This window comes from Triturus cristatus, chromosome 3_1, assembly GCF_964204655.1.
Source record: "Triturus cristatus chromosome 3_1, aTriCri1.1, whole genome shotgun sequence".
In the NCBI taxonomy this organism is placed as follows: domain Eukaryota; kingdom Metazoa; phylum Chordata; class Amphibia; order Caudata; family Salamandridae; genus Triturus; species Triturus cristatus.
In genome coordinates this window covers 854,930,588-854,952,851 of record NC_140583.1, presented here as the reverse complement: position 1 = coordinate 854,952,851, position 22,264 = coordinate 854,930,588, and the positions used below count along the sequence as shown (strand labels likewise).

General features: G+C 44.6%; 1 protein-coding gene across 1 annotated transcript; it reads left to right on the top strand.

Annotated features, from left to right (window-relative positions):
• Window positions 1–1,823: 1,823 nt before the first annotated feature.
• CDCA7 (cell division cycle associated 7) lies at window positions 1,824–22,263 on the top strand. The gene is made up of 10 exons (XM_085645275.1): window positions 1,824–2,169; window positions 7,010–7,141; window positions 7,548–7,658; window positions 9,083–9,337; window positions 9,630–9,707; window positions 9,817–10,005; window positions 13,089–13,223; window positions 18,058–18,207; window positions 19,471–19,607; window positions 19,696–22,263. The coding sequence occupies exons 1-10, from the start codon at window positions 2,155–2,157 to the stop codon at window positions 19,724–19,726; spliced, it is 1,233 nt and encodes a 410-aa protein (XP_085501401.1). The 5' UTR covers window positions 1,824–2,154; the 3' UTR covers window positions 19,727–22,263.
• Window position 22,264: the final 1 nt, after the last annotated feature.

Below are 22,264 nucleotides of genomic sequence, written 5' to 3'. Positions count from 1 at the left end.
CAGCTACTTTTCTGTTTGCTTTCCTGTGTTGGCCTGCTGCTTGTTGCTTCTGTTCTGGGAGTGAAAGTACTAGACTTTGCGTTTTTGTATCCTGTTTCCAAGGTTCTCCAAGGGCTTGAGCTGAGCTTGCCTCCTGTTATGAAGTCTCAGAGCTATCAAAGACTTCACATGTGAGTGCCTGGGCTCTTCTGCTGAGGTTCCTGACTTGCCTAGTGGTACTATATCCAGTTCCTTGTCCCTTGGAAGTGAAATCTGGTGATCTTAAGGATATAATCCATGCATCGACTCCCAGCTTGCCATCGCAGTACGTCAGAAGAATCGCTGCTACGTGAGTCTCGAGGACCGCATCATTGACGCCCATGACAGGTGCTCCGACTCCGATGCAGTGCCTGCTTTGCTGCTGTGCAATCGACACAGAACCTGATCCACTGCTGTTGAATCGACGCAGCATGTCTGGATTTTCGACAGATTGTCCATGGGTGCCGGTTCTTCATCGACACCGCAGTATGGAACAGAGTTTGCGTGTCCAGAAACGGACGCATCACCTCCCCTGCCAGTAAGAAACCGATGCAACACCTTCCTGCCAGTAAGGAACTGACTCATCACCTCACCTGCCTAGCAGTAAGGAACTGAATCCTCACCTCCCCTGTAGCAGTAGGGAACTGACACATCACCTCCAATGCATAGTAAGGAGCCAACGCATAGTTTTGCTTTTCTGGTGCTTCATCTCTCCTGTGGCTTCTCGTCTTTGATTTTTGACGCATCTAAAGTACTTTCTTCATAACAAACGCATTCATTGATTTCTATGGACTAACCTTGCTTAATCGTTTAAAAGTGATAATTTGACTTTTGTATACTGGATTTTTATCGTTGTAGTCTTGAGAGTGAGTGTGTGTGTGTATGTTAAGACTGACTGCTTGTGCCAGGCTACCAAGGTGGTGAACAGGGGTTATCTTAGCTGTGTGACTCCCTTAGCCTGACTAGAGAGAGGGTCCTTACTTGGATAGGGTGCAAACCACAGCCAGTTAGAAACCCCATTTCTAACACCCTTTATCTATCGGTTTGAGACATTGTCAATCACATTTTGGATCAGATGAGCATCTTACTCTCATTATCAGACCATCTATCATTGTGTGCTGTTCTCTTTCCTCCTGCAAAGTGGCTGAATTGCCTCCACTACAACTATTCTTACCCCCACGAGAGGTTTGTGCGGAGTCAACACTGTTCATGAGAAACTGGGTGATGAGGACTTATGTGAGAGAGACAGCGTGCCATCAGTAACAAAGCAATCGTCACCAAAGCAAATAGCTCTGGCATTCATATCGTCAGCTCGTGCAACCAGTACTTGTGTGCACTTGTAATTCCATGTGTTACATTAATACTAATGTTTTTTTGTTGGCTTTGCCAGTGCTTGGAATCTACGCAATATAGTGCCACGCGGAAAAAATAATTTCACAGATGGGACACTGAACTCTTAAACGTCAGCCACAAGCAAACTTGACAACAGCTACGTTCACAAAAATAAAGTTTAAAAAGTCCACATTTGTCGAGGGCAGGGGTAGGTATAAAACGCCGGTACAGTACTTGGGGACTTTCGAACGCTAAATTATGTGTCCCCATGCCGGGCAAACCGAGTATTTGACAACATTTTTTTTTTTTTTTTTAAAAAGCGCTTTTGGCGCAGTTTATCTACCGTCTCCTTCAATAGCTAGGTAACTCTTTATAATAGAGCTTCCTGCCAACAGTCAGCACGCCTTCGGTTTAGAGCTCCTTCACTCTTCTAGATTACTCTTTGTAATAGTTAGAGTTTCCCGCCAGCAGTCAGACACGCCTTCGATACACAGAGATTGCTTTCCACAGATGGCGGGCTGGGACGGGGTTGGACTGTGTCTGTTTGTCAGACGGCCGCGTCTCAGCTCTGCCTAAAGTGGGAAGGTACAACACACTGGAATGTTGTGAATGGCCGTAGGGGCGTGGCTGCGATCCCGGAATCCTCGTGGAGAGGGAGGGCTACTCGGATTTTAGCGCGAGAAAAGTGCTCCGCCCTCTAAAGAAGGTTTGGCGCGCTGTATTTTATCGCAGTTCAGTCCTCTGTGGTCGCAGTTGGAGGAAGCTTGAAACTGCAGCAGCTCTGACACCGATATAAGACGCAACATGGACCCCTTCAAGGTGAGTATGCACCAGGTTCCCTACTGAAAGGAACCATATTGTGTTGCAATATTTAATTGATCTGCAACTCCCGCAACTTTGAATTGTATTACGTTTCTACCCATTTTAGAATTATCTACTTTTAGTGTGCACAAATCCTAGAACATTCTGCAGCCATTGCTAACCTGCGGCATTCGTGGGGGGGGGGGGGGGCTCTGCTCAAGACTGTTTTTGGGGCTGCCTTTTGTATGTTTTTGCAGTGTGTATGATGGCACTTTGCAGCCCGCCAAAAATCGAGCTAGCACACCCAGTTCCGTGGTTTATGGGTCGATTCTCGTCTGCAGCACTCGCTTTAATATCCCCGATAAGAAATAACTTCAATGCACTGCGCTCATATTAATCTCAGCACGAATCAAGTGGCGATGTACACTGCACTAATCCCTAGTGTGCCACTGTAGTTAATGCACAGATACCATGTCTGCCATAAATTATGTACGAAGAAATTGAGTTTAACACAGTTCGAACTTAAAACCTCTATATGTCTGCTTAATTCTGAACGCCCAGTGTGCAGCGCATGAATTGTGTGGATTTTTAGTGTATTTTTTTTTTTTTTAGTGCAATTGGCAATTCCTAGTTATTTTACTTTAATGTAATCCCACGTCAATCTCTGGTTATGGAGAGACAAACTTAAATCGGCGCTTTTTTGGACGTGTGTATGGCGTGAATTTACTCGAAAAGTATACTTTTGTTAGTAGCAGGACCTGTGTTCTCGCCTGGCCTGTAGAAGCAAACCCGCATCCCCTATCCTATATTCCAATGCACGCACGGCTCGGGTCTCATCAGTAAAGCGCTGTAGTTTCCCGCGCTGGGTTTAAAGAGCGTGCATTACCACGTGATCAAACAGCGCGCGAAAAGCATTCCTTCTTTCGTTTACACGTTCTTTATCACGCCCCCTGCATATTGACACTTTTTTTTTTTTTACGTAGCCTCCATGCTAGAGTCAGGCTACGTTTTGGGCGTACTTTCTTGGGGACCACGCCCAGAACGTGGCGTGTTATTTCTAGACAACACTTGAGCAGAGCAGTCGGTGATTCTTTTACTTAATGTTGTGATCTTGTATCTCGCAGATCAGCTTGTCTACACTGTCATTAGTGTTTTTTTGTGTAGTGGGGGCACATTTTTCGCTTCTGTTCACCAAATCGGGTTCAGACTTGTATTTATGGTGAGATTTTTATGCCATATTTGGCTTTCAGATAGAAGTGGAACAGTACTTTTGCATCTAATTTGCCAGATGGGGCATGTTAATTTCAAATTACCCCTTGATGGATGTTTTGGAAATATTTTGACTATTGTTTAAAGCGACGGCTTTTGTTAGGGTCACGGGTATCGTGAGGCAGGGGAGGGCCAAATAATATAATATGGTTGAGTAAATAATGCCGCCAAAAAGAAATCGATATAACAAAAAAAAAATCTTTATATTGGAGTACAGGGGTGTGTACCAGGTGCTCAACGGCCATAGGACTCGGAGGGCTTCAGCGCTCCCCAACCCCCAGTAATGTCAGTCCGGGCTAAAATTGCTTCCCGGACAGAGTTCTTGAGCTGCTGTGGACTGGCTGGTATGGGGCTCCTATCGCAGCCGCACCCGAGGCATTGTTGTTCTGCTCGATCTCCACCCGAAGGTATTGAGGCACTTTTGCATGAGCACCACTTCCATTATAAAAGGACACGTTGCTGTATTGCGCCCCCCCCCCCCCCCCCCACTGACATTTGAATCTACATTGCTGGAAGTATTAGGCTCTCCGGAATTTGACTCCAGTTGCGCCCCTGGTGTACACACAGCAGTAAGAGTGCACTTGATAAATTCATCATGCAAATGGTGTGTGTGTGTGTATGTGTGTAGATAGTTATAGTTAGGACCGTGTTTCCATAGGGAATCTGAAAATTCTATTTTGAATAACTTTGGTGCCGGTTGACGAATCCTCGTGAATTTTTCAAAATAGGTGGGGCGCTCCGCTCCTACCCTGAAAGTCTTGGGGTGATTAGTCAAGCGGGGGCTGAGAAAATAGGGGGGCCCCAAAACGCGTTTTCCCCATGCATTTTTCCATAGGGACATTTAGTCCAAAGTACAGCCCGAACGGCTGAACAGAATTACTTGAAATTTGGCAGAAAGGTAGTCCTCAGGTCAGGGATGTGCCTTTTGAATATCTGGAGTCAATCTGTTCAGTAATTCCTGAGAGAATTTCAGTTAAAAGTACATATCTACAAGCGCACACGGTGACGTGCGCGAGTGCAATTCTGATTGGTTGTTAGATGTCTAGTAGACATTCTAATCAGTCGAAATCAGGAAGTGTCGGCCGCCATTTTGTCTCTCGCAGTCAGAGGCAGTGAAAAACAAAGGTGGAGAACGTGAAAAGGGGGCAGGGTGGACAGTTCCTGACCCCCTAGCCTTTGTCAGGGGGTCACTGAAGGACCCCCAAGGGTGAAAAACAGTTATTTTTTTGGACGAAAAAGCGCCGGGTGCGCGCACGGCACGAACAACGCATCGTGGGTGCTCGGTGCGCGCACGGTGAAAAACCTGAAAAAAAATATATTCATAAATACATAACTTAGCATTTAAAAAACTGTACAAATTCACTTAAAAAACCATGGGTTTCACACACGTTATAGTTAGGAATTAGCATTTAAAAAACCTTGCAAATTCAATTAAAAAAACCATAGGTTTCACACGTTATAGTTAGCTGGACATTTCCCTCGTAAAAAAACAATGAAATTCCCCCGTTATAGTTAGTGCAGGCAACTATAACTCACGCGACCGCAATCCTCTGCTGATGACGTCAGATAATACATCACTGTATTTAGACACCTATTTACCCATGTCTTCTTCCATTAATCTTTAGCTATACATATATTACAAATATTTATTTTTCAGAAAGACACATATGTAATCGGTGATGTAATATCTGACGTCATCAGCAGAGGATTGCGGTCGCGTGAGTTATAGTTGCCTGCACTAACTATAACGGGAGAATTTCATTGTTTTTTTACGAGGGAAATGTCCAGCTAACTATAACGTGTGAAACCTATGGTTTTTTAATTGAATTTGCAAGGTTTTTTAAATGCTAATTCCTAACTAACGTGTGTGAAACCCATGGTTTTTTAAGTGAATATATATGTGTGTGTGTGCTATATAAATACCTACGTAATTCACGAGATTGTGGGTGTAAAACTTTAAGCACACAATCAAGTACATAGGGGATCGAAACCGACTGATCATTTCTTACTTCATCCAGAGAACCCTAGAGTCTTACATTAGTTACTGCTACACAATGAGATTTGTAACTAGTATATCCATATTTAACCCAATATAAAAGGGAACCTCAGGTTCTTGTACTCTTTCGACTGACCTTTGCTCTCGTACAAAGCTGTTTCCAGATTAAAAACTGACAGCAGGTGTACTTGCCATTGAAGGAAGGAAGTTTCAGCACATATTATGGTAGTTGTACTTCATGATTTTGTCGGTTTTTGTTTCGTCTGCACAGTGCTTGTAAAATTTCTTGTATTTAATATTTTAAAATGGGGGGGGGGGCTCTTATCAGTTCCCGTCTCTGAATTAATATACATTCGTGGTTGAGGGAAGGCTTCCCGTGGATGCACAAGTTTATGGTACTTCAACTAAAACTGCTCACCCTATTTTAAGCCCATTTAATGTCAATCTCTTGCCACAGAAAAGGCAGACCGCTTCCAACTGTATGTCGGAATACTTGCTTTTTATTACTTAGTTGTATAGAGCAGATGCTTTAGCCATAGAACATTTGTCATTTCCTATTCATGCCTCAGTACCTTTCTTTGCACTTTAGGCGTGGTCTGATTCATTTTTTTTCCAACTTGATTTATTTGGTTATTATCAAATTATTAATGTTGTAATAAGCATTGCATGTTAAAAATTAAAGTTGATATAAAAGCTATGCTATATTTTACTACTAAATAGGCAGCCATGGAGATACCTTGCACACAACACGGTAATGTTTTGAATTGTGCAGCAGGTGCAGTGGTACCAGGCTCAAGTTATCAGAACTCCTCTAAACACATAATAGTCTCAAGTGCAAATACCTTGCAGTTAAAATGGGCTTCATTTATAAGGTGCAGTGGCTCTGGGGACAAAAGTTGTCATAACTCCACTAAGCACCAAAGGGAGTGATACATGTGCACTTCTTGGTCCGAAGGCTCTTGTCGCAATGAGTGCAACCTACCACACTTAAGCACTTGTATTATAAATGGGGCTCACTGTTTCATGGCGTTTGTGTTTTGTGAATAATGGTAGTCTTCAGTTGGTTTATTTTCACATTTGTGTAACTGATTAACCTGCACTCACACTTTTTAATACCTGTTGCGTTTTTAGCACACATGCAGCCAAATATTACACCCACAGGTGAACATTACCGTTATACTTAATAAACATGCTAACATATGCCTGTATTTGAGGAAATCTCGTCATGTATCTGCTTAGCTGTTGGAGTTTAATCCATGAAAGACAGCCTGGCGAGTCAATCGCAGAAAACCTGATTTTCAGTATTTTTTAGCTTTTAAAAATGGACACTAATGTATTTATCAGTAAAAACTGGGAGCCTTAAATGCAATGCTTGAGTTTTAGGATGAGGGCAAACTTGGCAATCGCAGAAACCATCTTGTAAGTTTGAAACTTTACAGCCTTGTCTACACAATTTTAGTTTTGTGGAGAAAATGACGCTGGGACCTGCTTTGACTTGCATTGTGAATTTTTTGATTCAGCCCTCTTGTACACAATCGCGAATGACTATCCATTTTCCAGTGTCACATTCTGATTCCTTTGTCACTTCCACAGCTACAGCTGAGAACCCGTTCTGGGGAGAAACAATCCAAGGGCTTCCGAAATGTGAAGTTGATCCCCATGGAAACCTCGTCGTCCTCTGATGATAGTTGTGACAGCTTTGGCTCCGATAATTTTGCAAACACAGTAAGTGCACTACAAGAATAAACACAATTGAGTCTGCTACTCCGAAAATGTCAGACCTGCTTTGTACATGATTAGAGCTGCATGCTTTTTCCTAGCATTTCTACACTGTAGTTGGGAATATACAGCATGGACTGTAATTTCTTTTTGCTGCTGGTTCCAAGTAGTAATTGTCGGAGGCAGCTTAGCTACTTATTCTACCTTTTGAAATGTCACATAACCTAACGCGCTCGACTGCCGCAACAGTTTTTAGTCATTTGTAAACTTCAAAGCAATTTTCTTGGTAACAAAAGCTATTCTCTTGTAAATGTGTTTTTTTTTTTTTTTTTTTTTTTTTTTTTTTTTTTTTCTCCGCATCTGTAGTTTCTGCAAGTACTTGCTTATTTTTTTATTTTTTTTTCTCTTGCAGAAACCAAAGTTAAGGTCAGACACTTCTAGAGAGCTGGCTAAACATTTCCATGAGGATTCCGACAATGAACCCTTCGGGGACTTTTCTGACCACGGGATGCGAGGTGTAATGGTGGGTGTCAAGTTTATTTAAACTTGCCTGTTTAAATGCCACCGTTGTCATTTTGTACTGACGCATGAAAGACAGATGGTGATGACCACATGTTAGTGTATTCAATCATTCAGCAATCGCTTGTGCAAAAACGTTTGTTCCTTTTCTTGTCCCACTTTATGTAAACCGGTTGAGCACTCTCTCAATGGAAATCCAATGTGAGAAGTACTGGGCATTACATGCTTCCAAGAGACATCAAATATGCCCTCTGAAACAGAGACCAATCCTCTCCTCTGCTGTGTTGAGCTAGACTGTTATTTGAAACCCAACTTAATTTTGCATTTCTTCCTTTTGAACGAGAATGCAAACTAATGTATTTATTTTCGTTAAGCTACCAAACGAGAAACTCGCAGCAGATTCTTTTATACCTAGTACAATGCAGGCACAGTACAATGCAGGCACTTGCATGGCATGGTGACTGCAGACACCAATATTTAATAATTTTTTGGGTCTGGATTTCTCCAGAATAGCTGACGGATGTATTGATTAGTGTTCATAAAGTTGGTTTTGGGACTGCTTCTTTCAACCACTAACTTTCTTTGACTAGCCTCTCTGGCCATCACCCTAAGGGGGTTGGATATGCCCAGATGTGGGTCCCTTACACTCTGCCACTGGATTCAAGTGAGCCTGGCTGAGGGGTGTTACCCTGAAACCAGTCCTAGGATGCTTGTTTCCAGTCCAGGGAGGACCTGGCTTGGCAGTTCGGGCTGGACTGTTCCCGTGAGGATCAGGGTCAAGACCGATTTGCATATGGCTGGGTCCAAACTGGAATGGTGTAGTGAGCAGAAGAATGATGGACCACCCCCCCCCCCCCCATCATCTCTTGGAGGGGAGGGGGGCGTTCAATCAGCATTCATCCATCATTTGTTCCTGGGGTAGAGCACATGTACCGGCTCTCGCCTCAGTCCCTGTCTGAGCACTGAACTAGGCCACCCAGACCTATCACTACACTGCTGTTATGCTGGTGACAGTAGCGTCCTGATTGGCTAGTGGAGTCTTTGTGCTTCCAGGAGTCTAAGAAAACTGCGGAGAGGCGGTGTAGTTTTCTGTCTGCACCTGCTAAATCGCTCCAATGTGTTAGGAAATTAGAGCCAAACTCTATGCGGCTTTGGCAATGCTTGTCCCACGTGCCTGATATTAAGACGTGTTTCCACCCCCCCCACCCCGACAATAGTTTTGTGGAGATGTTATTGTTTTAGAGTTGATTAAGCTGTGTTTGGTTAAATCTTAAGCTTTCGTAACAGATGTACAAAAATAAAGTTTGATTCAAAGTAACAGTGATGCTTCCGTTATAGTGCAGCGCTTTAAGATTTTTTTTGTTGTTGTTGCCTAAAGAAAATTGCTTAAATGTATTAAATACCATTGTGTATTTATTTCTACCATAGAAACTTAGCGATGTGAATGTAAACGACTTTCCAGAAGATACATTTAAGAAACCAGAGCGCATGCGCCCAAAAAGATGTGCCCCATTGAAAGTAGCTCTCAAGTTTCCAGTTCGAAAGAATACTAGAAACCAGTCCCCGCAAGAACCTCCTGAAACGCCAGCCAACTCCTCCCATTCTGATTCTGATTCCGAGGATGAGCAAGACTCCAACTTCATGGAGAAGCGAGCTCTAAACATCAAGGAAAACAAAGCCATGGTAACTATCATTCTTTGCCGGTCTCGTTGAAGACTATCCATTATCTCTGGGGTTTTAGATGATCAAGACTAAATGGGGACTATGTAAGAAGACCTGTGCAAAGTTTGTCCCCTTTGACCAACCCAATAATAAACCAGCATGGGTGTAAGTGGCCTATACATAAAATTCTTTCAAATTCATTTGTTGAACTGTTTGAGAGTAGTTTCAATGTTGTATGCAACAATACGACCATGATACCAGTACATAGAAGTAGATTCAGAATTATTATTATTTTTTTTCTCTCTCCGTTTAGCTTGCAAAACTAATGGCAGAGTTGCAAAGCATTCCTGGGTTTGCCATGAAGCGGAACATGGCGTCTCCAAGCACTCCGGTATGTGGTGTACAGTTTCTTCATTCGGTCTCTTTCCTGATCCTCCTGTGCTGTTGCAGACAGAGCAACAATCTGTCTAATGTATATTATGTGTTTTATACTTTTGTAGAAATCAAAACGCTCTCCAGGAACCCCACGTTCTGGAAGAGTGTTGAGGAGTAGTTCTGATCGGACGGCTCCACCCCGCACTCGATCGAGGTCTCTGGTTGATGGTCCGCCCAGCCCAGCGCCAGAAGATGAAGAAAATGACCAATTCTACTTGGTGAGGAAGAGGAAGCTTGAGGATGAGTATCTGGAAGTAAGTTATCACGTGGCTTTCTTATTATCATTGTATAATGAAGTCTTTTAAGGAAGGAGCCTACCGTTGTAAACAAATCATGCACACGAAAATCAATTGCGTTGGCTAAATTTAAAATGTATGTCCACCATATGTAAATTATGTCCATCTCCTATGAAGTGGCGTAATGGGCCTATGATTTTATGTTCTGGATGGAAGGCATTTGAGCTAGTGAGCTCTCTGCTCCATTTAATTAAACTCCGCCCTACCATGCATGGTATCCGCATCTGGCTCATGATAAAGCAAAACTAAAACCACTCCCAGAAATGGCATGAATATCGGAACATAACTAATCTAGACCAATACACCATGACGCTAAATGCGTCCTGTTAGAACTGGGGGTCTCTAGTTGGCAGAGGTAAGTACCTTTGACCAAATAGGGACCCTTGCTTCTAGTCAGGGTAAGGGGTTACACACTGATCACCCCCATGGGAGCTTGGCACGAGCAGACCGGCTTATCCCCAAGGCAATGAGTTAAGTATTTGCACTAGCACTCACAGTAACAGTGACGCACCACAAACTGACACTACACCAGTTATTATGAAAATATCAATTCCTTTATATAGTTAAGGTCAGATCAAAACGTCCAAAAATGCACATACACAAATTACACCTTCTAAAAAAAAAAAAAAGTCTTTATGTTTCTTTAGTAAAACAACTTGGTAGGTTTCTGTTGTCATTAGTTCACTTCAGAAATGCTCCGTGTGCTCACACAGTTCACCTCGGTAATGCTCTTTCGGCTCACACAGTTCACTTCTGTGATAATAAAAGTGCCGCTTTAGCTGTAGCAGGGGCGTGCGCGCCGGTACTGCTTGCTCGGGAATCCGCAAATCACCCCTGCTTCCCCACAATGCGCGCAAGCTCGGTACTGTTAGTAATGCCGTAACACTGCTGGTTCTTTAAGGAAATCACCCCGTGGTTGCTAGGCGCGCATGCATGCTGTACTACTCTGCTCCAGTTACCTTTGTGCAATGCGGCGGGGGCTCAGCAGTCCGGGCGATTTTCCCCAAAGGCAGCTTTCCCTCGGTCGTGCTTCAGGAATTCAGCGCGGCTCCACCAGTGACTGGCCCCCTTGTTGCCAGACAACGCTTGCCGTGGCCACCAATCCTGGCGTGGCTGCAACTGGTCAAGCCTCCTGGTTGCTGGGTGATGCGCCGCACCTCCACTAATCTCAGCGCGGAGTGGAGCGTTACCTCAAGGGCTGATCTGGCGCTGCGACTCGTACTCTAACTCTGCTAACTCTCGGCAGCTCCCAGTTGAGCACACACACACCCCTCAGCATTGGGGACCATCTGGGCAGAGGCAGGCTTCAAGAAGGGCATACGCAGAGCCCTGGCACACACAGCGTTTTCGTGGCACAAAGCACGTCACAAACGGATTTTTAGCTACTTGCAGACACGCGCACAACGTTAGCAGATGGTCCTGGAAACTTTTATCTCCCTGTATTTCCGCAACAGGAGGCCATATCTCCTCAGGCCCTTGGAGACTCTTGGACACAGCAAAGTCCTTCCTTCAAGCAGGTGGGAACACAGCACACTCCAGTCCCCTGTCCCCTTCCTTCGTAGTAATGGCAAACTGTAGGTCAGCCCCAGAACACACAGCAAGGGCAGTCTTCCTTTCCAGTCTCTTCAGCTGATCTTCTTTGGCAGGGATTCCTCTTGTTGGCAAAAGTAGTAGTCTTTGGCAAACTTTTATATCCCTGAGGAGGCCAGCTCTTCACAGGCCCTTGGAGATTTTCTTTTCAGAAGAGGACACCGCACACAGCAACAAGTCCATCTCCTTTCCATGGCAGAATAGCAACTGCAAGTCAGTCCCAGAACACACAGCAAGGGCAATCCTTCTCAGTTTCAAGCACTCGTCTCCTTGGCAAAGGTTCTTCTTATTTCCAGGACTGATCTAATTTTACAGGTGTTTCAGGTCCTACTTTTATACCCCAAAAGTCTTTGTTCATGTTTGAGAGGTCCTGGATCCAGTCCAAACCAGTTCTGGGTGCACTTTGCCAGTGCACAACTTCTTCCTTTGTCAGTGTGGGCCAGGGTCATCAGACACACCACAGGAGGTGGAGTCAGCATTGTGGAAGGCAGGCACAGCCCTATTCAGACCCAGGTGCAACTCCCTCCCACCGCTCCAAATGCAGATAAGTCTTTTCAGCCTAGTGCCGACTCACCCAGCCTCTTGCAGCCACTCCCAGCTCCTGTCACTCACAAACCAGACGGTCAATACACGAACAGGCGGAGGCATACGAGGGTAAAAGAAAATAGCCACTTTCTAAAAGTGCTATTTTCAAACATCGCCTTTAAAAACCATCCTCACTAAAAGATGTAGTGTTAATACTGAGTTCAGGGGCACGAGATTTCAATTTTCTATCTTGCTCATATGGTAAGATATGCAGGTAAACATACACCGCATTCCCCATTCTAGCTTATGGGCACAATAGCAAAAAACTAAAATGGCAGCATTTCACCATCAGGACATGTCCTCCACATTAGAACATGTCCTACCTTTCACATACACTGCACCCTGCCCAGGGCGGTAACTTGGGCCTACCATCGGGGTGTCAAATGTGCAGGGGAAGAGTCAGGCCTGGCAAGTGTTTACACTGGCCAGGACAACATGGCAGTTTGCAACTGCACACAGGCACTGTGGTGGCAGGCTTGAGACACCATTTTAGGGCTACTCACGTGGGTGGTACAATCAGTGCTGTAGGCCCACTAATAGCATCTGAATTACCAGCCCTGGCACATGGGTCCCTTTACTAGGGACCTTACAGGTAAAACAAATATGCCAATCATGGATAACCAATCATTCTATCAATTTAACAGCACATATGTATTTTAGCACTGGTAAAGTGCCCAGAGTCCTGTAGCAAACCACCACAGGTCAGGAAACAAAGGAGGAAGAAGCAAAAAGTTTGGGGCTAACCCTGCAAAAAGGGCCATTTCCAACACATCCTGATATTAAAAAAAAAAAAAAAAATGTCTGGATCTGCAGTGACCTGACGCATACAATGGCCATTAAATGTGAATCTTTCTTTCTCCCCTCAGGAAGAGTCTCCCAGGCGAAGTCGTCCTAGTGCCTTAACTTTTACACACGTAGTGCGCCCAGTGGAGGAAATTACAGAAGAGGAGTTAGAAAACATCTCTACAAATGGCAGTGATAAAGTGTATAATAGTGTTACTGTAAGTAATTACCATTGGTTGTACATTTCAATGCTGTACATTTCAATGCTTCTGCCCTTAAAGGTCCGCAAATGTGGTCGGTTTGGATAATGGGTTGCAGTAAGCACGGTGTAATCTATAGAGTTTGGTTAAAAGGGTTGTTGGGCAGTTATCAATGCTTTATTGTATCTGGGACTCTGTTGTGCACGTGGGAGGTCAATTTGCAGCTGTGTATGTCCTAACAAATCCATTTGTTACGTACATGGATGCCAGATTACTTTTTATTTCCTCAATAGCTTGCTCATGTAGTTCTCCTGGATGAATTCCAGGCGCACTCTGGATTTACTCCTGCAGTTCAAGAGCAAGCCTGGGGTGCTCTAAACTAGCATTGGCATAGCCAACCCATCTTGCCTGTTTGACCACATATGTGTTTAGCCATGCAGCACACTGTAATGGGTGTCGTGCCGTTGGGGTTTGTAGAGTTGGCACTACAAACCTGCATAGGTTGTCTAATTATGTGTGTCAAACGGATGGCAAGTTTTTTGCCTTTGATTCCGCTGACGTTCAAATGCCTCCAGCACGAGCAACTTAAGTGAAGCTTGCACAAAAAAAGCCTGCATTTTCTACTTTTACTGGAGCCACTCAGACTTTTTTTTTTTAGAAGAAACAAGGTCCCATTCAAAAATACAATATTAAATATCACAATTTTCCAATCAAATTGGATTTAATGTTTTATTCAGAAGATGAATTAAGATATAATACAGTTGCTAAGAACAAGAATGCACGTGGTGAAATAAGTGAGCAGCCCGTGAGTAGTCAAGGAAATCAGCCGATTTCCTAACCGCAGGCAAGTGACTTAAAATGACTTTTTGTGTATCTGAAATAAAGATTATTTAAAGTCACAATTGAGAAACATCTCATACTCTAAATAGAAAATTCCAGTGTAACATCAAGAGATTAGAGAGTAAAAGATGCTTGCTGTTTCAAGATAGAAGCCACTTTGCATCATGACTGGCAAAATCAGGGGATGCTATGATTACTTTAGGAGAACAGATGAAACTGGCTTCAACTTACAAACTGCAGCTTTTACGTATTGCCGTAAGTTGCGGTCTGCATGACTTTGTGGGTGGGGGTGGAAGAAGCGTTTTAATTTAAAAATACAAGGTAAAACTTACCTCACTGGGTCCCAGCGCTGCCTCTGCTGCTGGCAGGGTCCCACGTTTTCATGCTGCTTCAGAACAGGAAGCAGGCATCTTTCCTCCCCATAGCCAATCACAGCGCTGCAATGGCAGTGTTGGGATTGGTGCAGATGGTGCTCAGCCAGGCGCCTGTGGTGAGGACTATGTATGCTGCCTACATAGAGAAAATGTAGAGTGCGCATGACTGGTTTGGTTGGCCCTCTGGCCAACCAGTCGGGACTCACAACAGCGGACAAGCTCCTCCTCAACCCGCCCGCCCCCAACCGGGCATACTGTTCTGTTTTCTTGCAGCGCAAGAAGCAGAAACAAAATGTTGCGCTGCAAGAAAGCAGTGGGGTGACGCTCCTCTGCCCTAATGGAGGAGCCAGCCCTGGATTTGCCGTCCTGGTAGACCTGCCAAACTGCTGCCGTTTCCCCCCCGCCCACCACCCCAAATCTGGCAACAGAACTACCATTGGAGGTATAGCCCCCCTACTATAGAAGCAGACACATGAGTTAGAAAGCAGTTTAAGGATGTGCAGATACCCATGCCATAAAAGCATCCATAAGAGGTAAAACTCAGTCCTATGAGGCAAAGACCCAGCTCCTCGGAGAGCAGTCACTGCAAGCGCGGACCCCACGCTACAGTGAGACAAGGCAGAGTGCAGTAAAGAGGTGGTGACTCCCACGCTACAGAGCGCAACCTAAGGAGGTAGAATGCAGTCCTATGAGGTAAAGACCCCCACAATTTACAGCAGTTACAAGAGGTTGAGACACTACTGAGAACCACCATAGGAGGTACAGAGCAGTCCTATCCTTTAGATCGCAGCAAGGATTGAGAAGGCAGTCCGAAGCAGAACCCAAAGCTATAGAGACCAACTATTGGAGGTAGAATGTTGCCCAACGAGGCAAAGGCCTTGCCCTCAGAAGAGTAGCCATTTAAGGCGCAGACCCCATAGTACAGAGCAGTCATGAAAGGATGAATGCAGCCAGAGAACGCAGACAACACAATATAGAGGTCAGCCGTTCGAGGTGGAGTACGTTCATATGATGGGATGGCCCGCAGTCATTGGAAGAATCAGCCACGTGGTACAGTGAGCAGTCATACGGAGTAGAGATGTAGTTAAGGTAAAGACCTCATACTATAGAGCGCAGCCTTGGGAGTTGGAAAGTAGTTGGAGGATGTACTGACCCCTCGCTACAAAGGCCAGTCACAGGGGGTAGGATGCAGTCGGAGGACATACAGAGGACCAAGCCACAGAGCAGGCGCACAAGTTAAAATGCAGGGCTAGGATGCAGACTAGAGATCTGCCATAGGAGGTACAGGCCTCCAAGTTCGACAGTAGCAACAGGAGATAGAATGCAGTCACAGGAAGTACACAGGAAGTACAGACACTCCTGCCCCATGCCATGCAGCAAAGAGCCAGAAAGTGGTTGGGAAGCAAAATGTGCTACAGAGAATCGCTGCACGAGTGAAGTAAAAGCAGGGACGTATCTAGGTGTTAGAAAAGAGAAGTCAATTTCTACAGGCCTAATTGATATAAATACTAGCCAGGCAATAACAAATGATCAGAAATGGTGCAAACCACTGCAAGAGGGCAGCCAGAGAGTAGAGGGAGCAGCATAGGAGGAGGAGAGATCCGCTGAAGTACAAACTGCTACGCTACAACCAGAGCAGCTAGAGGGCAGTCGAGGGATGCTCAGACTAGCCAGAATCTAGTCATTGAAGGCGCTGTGCATTCAAGAAAGACCAACCGGTCGCCATGGATGCACCGCTGCTCTCCACAGTAGCCAGTGAAGTTACACTCTTCTCTTGAGAGCCAGTCTCAACAGGTCCTAGTTTCCTAACTAAAGCGCAGCCCAAGAGTGCACCCAGAGCCTGCGAGGAAGCAGAAAACAGACGGAGTTCCTAGAGTTACATAGAAAGCAGCCAGAAGGGACGTAAAGACCAGTTTATCGAGAATGCAGTTGGTGCAGTCCTATGAAGACAGACCATTTGCGCAAGCACATTGGTATCGTGAAAGTTGTCCTAGGAGAGATAGATATATATATATCTATCTATCTCTAATATAGCATCACACTGGCCCCATCGAGCAGCCAATTGAATAGCCTCAACAAGACCTCAATTAAAAACCCAGCCAAGAAAGCAAAGCACCATTATAGGTATGTCAGTAAAAGCCTGGCGAGACATCACGAGGGATCACATACATTGCCATGTCGAATGTGCGCTAGGCAGGGTCAGTCCTGGGTCCGCCCAAGAGACAGACCTTTGTTTTACTAGGAGTGAAGTAGAGTGAGACATGGACGCTGCCATCAGAAAACAAACTGTCTCTGCTCCCTGAAGTGCTGCAGAGTTCCTGGTGCTAGATGGAAACAGACAACAGACACGCTGGACAAAGATCTTACTTACTCCCTCTTCCATCCAGATCACAGGAGCTTTTGCAGCCATTCCGATGGCTGAACATATGCCCTTGGATGTGGAAGAGTGGGATGGACTTTTAATGTGTATGGTGGTCTAGGATTGGAACAGTGGGGTCACCACTGTCCAATGTGCATTACAGAGAATTGGGCCGTGCCGATTGGCAGTAGCGGACCCCCCCTCCCCAAGCGCCTTGAGACCCTCCGGGTGAGTAGCGCGCTATACAAATGCCTTGATTATAGTCCCAATGTTCCTCTGTAGTTTATAACTCACCCCTAAACAAGTTGGTGGTCTAAGGTGTGGTCTAACTTAGTTTTCTACTTGGAAACAGGGTTAAAGTCTCTGCATCTGCTCTCCCTGTGCCTACAAAAAACATGCTGATTTGAATAAATCAAATTGGACCATGGAGAATCGTTACGGGAAACCATTTCAAATATCTATCCATGTTGCTAATGGCTGAACCAAAGCAAACGGAACATTCGCAGACTGGGTGACTGCAGTGGAATAGGTTCACGAAACCAACGGTCGGCGCTTAAAAAATAAAAATTGGGCAAACCGCTTTAGCTGTCTCAAAAGCTGCAAATAAAAAGCAGCAGGGAGAGGGCGGAAAAGAAGTGTGCATTACTTTCGAAGTTGGGGGGGGGGGGGGGGGGGGGGAAGTAGTGCGCCAAAACTAACTGTCTACAAGTGAACTGACCTTGTAACGGGGCCAGCCTCCGGGACAGGAACAAAACCGTTAAAAGGCAGGATCAATGTTGACCAATAACCAAAGGAATTTTGCAACACAGACCAAGGAGCTAATGAGAAGCGATGGGCGTGGTGAAAGCCCACAGAGGATTCAGCATATCTCGAGACAGCGCCTAGGCTCAACCTAAAAAAAACAAAAAATGCTATGCATATTGATAGCACAATCATTTTGGACAGGCAGTTAGTGTGGATTAACCACTAGTGGCGTTGCGGGTAGACTGGTTCCCGTTCCAATGGTTATTTGTTTGGAAGCATTCTCTCTCAATCCAGTTTGGAAGTCTGGTTGATTATGGAAGCTTTGCATTTCTAGACTTGGACTGCTGTTTGTTTGTTACCAACGGTCATGTTTTTGTGATGTGTACAGTCTAGAAGGAGAGACATGCTAGACCTGTTTTGGGGGGCTTGATTAGCGACGGCCAAGTAGTGGGTTCCCGGCACAACTTGCGACTGACAATGTGTCCTGGACATGTCTTGTTCTCTAAACTTTGATTTCACTCTTGCTTTTTTGTAGGGCACCACTTGTCACCAGTGTCGTCAGAAGACCATAGATACCAAAACAAATTGTCGCAACCCGGACTGTGTTGGTGTACGAGGCCAGTTCTGTGGGCCGTGTCTTAAGAATAGATATGGCGAATATGTAAAAGCTGCGCTGCTGGACCCGGTAAGAGGCTTGTGGACACTTCTCACCTGCAGTACCTTTCAGCCATTCTTGTCCATGTGTCCTTGGCGGTTTACATTAAACTTAGCTGCTGACCAGCTCTTGTTTCATTGTGGGCACCTTTTCAGCATACCTAAATGAAGTAGCAATGTAAAGGATAATTGTGTATGTTAGTGGAACCTCACTAGGCTTCTGGTTACATCACTACACTGATTTTAGCACTTCATTAAGAGCAGTCATGTCCGTTTGTAAATAAGTGTGCCTTCCTAGTATACTTTGCCTTATTAACCCCATCGCCGCGGCACGAATTCCGCCGCAGCGCTGGGGGGGGGGGGTTCAGGGTCAGTGCGGCGCGGCCATGCTCGTGACGGAACCACTCCGTCATGAGCCACGGGTGCGCTGTGCTCATGACTGAGTGGTTCCGTCATGACTCCGCCCACTTGCATTGATCGCCCGCACAGGCAGGGAATCGGTGCCGCGTGGGCGGAGCGGCTGCCAACGGCCGCAGCATGACGGAACCACTCTTGTCATGAGCACACGGCGCCCGTGGCTCATGACGGAGTGGTTCCGTCATGAGCAGGGAACGGGTTAAATAAGTGAGCATTTTTCATATCGCTGCTGATCTACCAAAGTATGACATTGCACATTTGCAAAGCGTAATGGATAAATCTACAAGGGCAGCGCATTCGATGCGGTTATCAGTTTACATTCAAAGAATATTGGAAAACGCTAGGACCCTCAACAGTGAGAAAAAAATGCCAGTGTTGGTGGCAAAAGTTTGCACGGTCAGACAGATATTCAGCTAGAGGTGCTTGTCCCATGATTGAAGGGAACTTAATATCGGGGACCTCCCTCGATAGACACTTAGTCCCATAGAGTTAAGTACACAGCAGTTGGAGCTAAAATTGTAAAGTCCGTATGGGGTACTAGGATACTCTGATCAGTTCGTAAATAGTCCCATGCTAGTCTGATTTCAAGTGGCCTCTATCCTAGTTTGTAGTAACTGTTTCTACACCCACAAGCTTTTGGCCAATCTGAATAGAAGCACGTTTCCCTGGCTTTAAAATTTATTTTTTATTTATGGCACAACATTTCTCTGTACTGTTCTAGTATTCTGGATCTAGTTTAGTACATCCGGACCCAACACCGTAGTTTGATAATGGGGATCCTAGGTCTGGTCAGTCCAATTGCTGGGGTGCATCTTTGTGAAATAACCACATGCCGATCTCTATTGTGCAGTGCTAACACTGAATTCAAATGTTACAGGACTGGCAGTGCCCACCTTGCCGTGGTATTTGCAACTGTAGCTTCTGCCGACAGCGCAATGGGCGGTGTGCAACTGGCGTGCTGGTTTACTTGGCTAAGCATCATGGCCATGACAACGTCCACGCCTACTTGAAAAGGTGAGGTTTTTTTTTAGTGTTTTAAAGCTTTCTGTGCTTTTTATTCCTTTCCTGTGGCTAAAATTTAACTTTAACTGCTCTTTTGCAGCTTAAAACGTCAGCTTGAAATGGAAGACTGAAACCAGGACGTCCTTTCCGCAACTTTGCAGAACTCACCGTACTGAAAAATGTCAGCTGTTTAAAAGCTTTTCCGTTTTAATGCCTTAAATCAGTTTTTTGTTGTCTAGTATTTTTTTTTTTTTTTATGGGGCTAAATGGTGGAGGATTGTTTTTGTTTGGGGGAATTTGTATTGAAAACTAATTCGGTTGTGCTTTAAGGCTCGACCTACCTTCGCTGCAGGCTGTACTTTGTCATGTAACCTGAATTTACTCCTCTGACTTGTTGAGCTGACAGCGGTTTGGTTAGTCAAGCAGCCTGGGCTACCAAAAGCAACATGTTAATGACCTCTTGCATGTGTGACACGGACACTTTCCATGTGGGGTGGCACATTAAACTTTATAGGTGCACACATCAGGTTAACTTTGAGAAGCACACCAGGTGGGCCCTGGCTTCTGATACCCTGGCATATAAGACTGCTTTCTTGTGAGATCCATCCTGATTGGCTGGAATTTTAGCCTTCTTTACTGTATGCATAGACGCTTGCTCGTAGGATGCCCTACTTTGGGATTCAGTTTCCTGAAACAAAGTCCTAAAGTGGCTCTGACTCGCAGGGAGTGTTCTCCGAGGTCATGGTTTCCCTGCCCAGGTCCCATGTGCATTGCATGGTGAACGTGAGAAGCAAGGTCTGTGACTAACCTGGCAAACCAGACTGCCAGGATGATGGTTCCTGACCGCTGAGTTTTCGCCAGCAGAAGCGAGGCTCCCTCCACCTCTAAATGGGATGGTTATGGAGGGAAGACACAAGTTTGTTGGGTGAGACCTCTTCCAAACTCCAAGCCCGCCACCTAGTTTCTTTTCTGGAAATTTTTTTTCCAGTGGGAATTGCACGGTTTTATTGCCTGCACGCATAATTTTTCGAAATTACACCCGTTTATTGGGTGCTTTCTTGATGTAAATTTTTTTTATATACATTTCTCTGGTTGGGCGTTGTTAAATCTGGCTCCAAGCCATGCTTACTTGAAGTACGCAGTTGTACTGTTTTTAATTCCGTGTCCATTTTCTTCCAGACTTGGTTTTAAATCTCCGCTTTTAATACGTTTTTTGTATTCCGTGCTGCTGATGTATCCGTGTTTGACTTTAAAAGAATTAAACTCGTTGGCCGACTGGTTAGTAAAATGCTGTCTAAAAAAAAAAAAAAAAAAGAGAAAAAGAAGAGACAGCAAATAGGCTAATAGACTCCTGACTTTCATGATCTGTAAATTACTCGCGGATGGCCAACCCCGATTGTAACGTCAGTTTCCACTATGGTTGCAAAGAGGGCATTTTACCTTTTTAGCAGACCTCCTAAACGGACTGAAATCTGGTTTTTGACACTTATCGCCTGTCTTTAACATCCCAAATGTAGTGTTGCATTTGAAAGACTAGGGTAGAAATCCACCTCCACTTAGTTGTATAAAGAGGGCTCGCTGCTCTTCTTTTTACAGTTCTTACGATCTTCCAGTCAATTGGGTACAATTAAGGTTGTGGAAGTTGAAATTCACAGAAGTCTATTTTCAAGATCAGTTGGCAAATTGTATGGTTAAGTTCTTTAAAGTCGTTGGTTGAAATTGTTAAGCTTGCGCTGCAATACTGCGAGAGTATTGAGGTTTTTTAAATTGTTTTATACGCAAGATATTTCTTAATCTAAAGTTCTAGTATGTCTCTCTTCTAAGAGCAATAGCAAGGCAAACTTCCTTGCACCTTTTCATTTCATGGCTCTTCTTGTTTTAACTCCGTTTAGTCTCCAACTCTACACTTTAGAGAAGGGCCTGATTTGGGGAATGGCTGTGAAACTGCTCACTTCTGTTTTATCCTTTTAAGGAAAACATTTGTACTACTGATTAAACACGCAAAGGAGGTGTGCCTTTAAATACTTTAAAACTTCCTAGAATTTAAAGACCGCCCTCCCAAGCTCATAGGCTGAATTGTTTCTATGGGTCTTGCATTGAAGTCCTTTATTACTTTTTTTTTTACTATGTAAAAGTCACTGTGATTGGAGGCTATGCAAAATTAAGTGCTCACCATTACTGGTATGTGTTCTAACAAAAGTTGTTTTTCCAAGCATATACTGTAGGAGTTAGGCTAAACTGGGCCTGCATCTCAAGATTTTGGTGTGGCGTTTGGGGTACTCCATGCTTAGTCTTAACTCGGTTATTAACCAAGTGTGTACTAAAAATAGGTTGCATCTGGAACGTTGAATTCAAACTCCTTTTGCAAATTTCTACACCACTCGCCTCTAGATGACTATTTGTTTTTTCAGAGGTTTGTTTAGTCGAAAGCAACACTTGACAGATTTGCTGATAGTAACAACTATGTAATGGAATTATCGTGCCAGTTTTTAGCTGTTCATATAATATGATGGGACTGTTTGGTAACCGTCGATTGACCTTTGTATGGTAACGTTATAACGTCCTTTCCTCTTTGAAACAGGCACGTTTGGCTAAAATGTTGTACATTGCTCCTTTAACCCAGAAAAAATGTTATGCAGATTTTATTTTAATAAAAAAGTGGCAAGTAT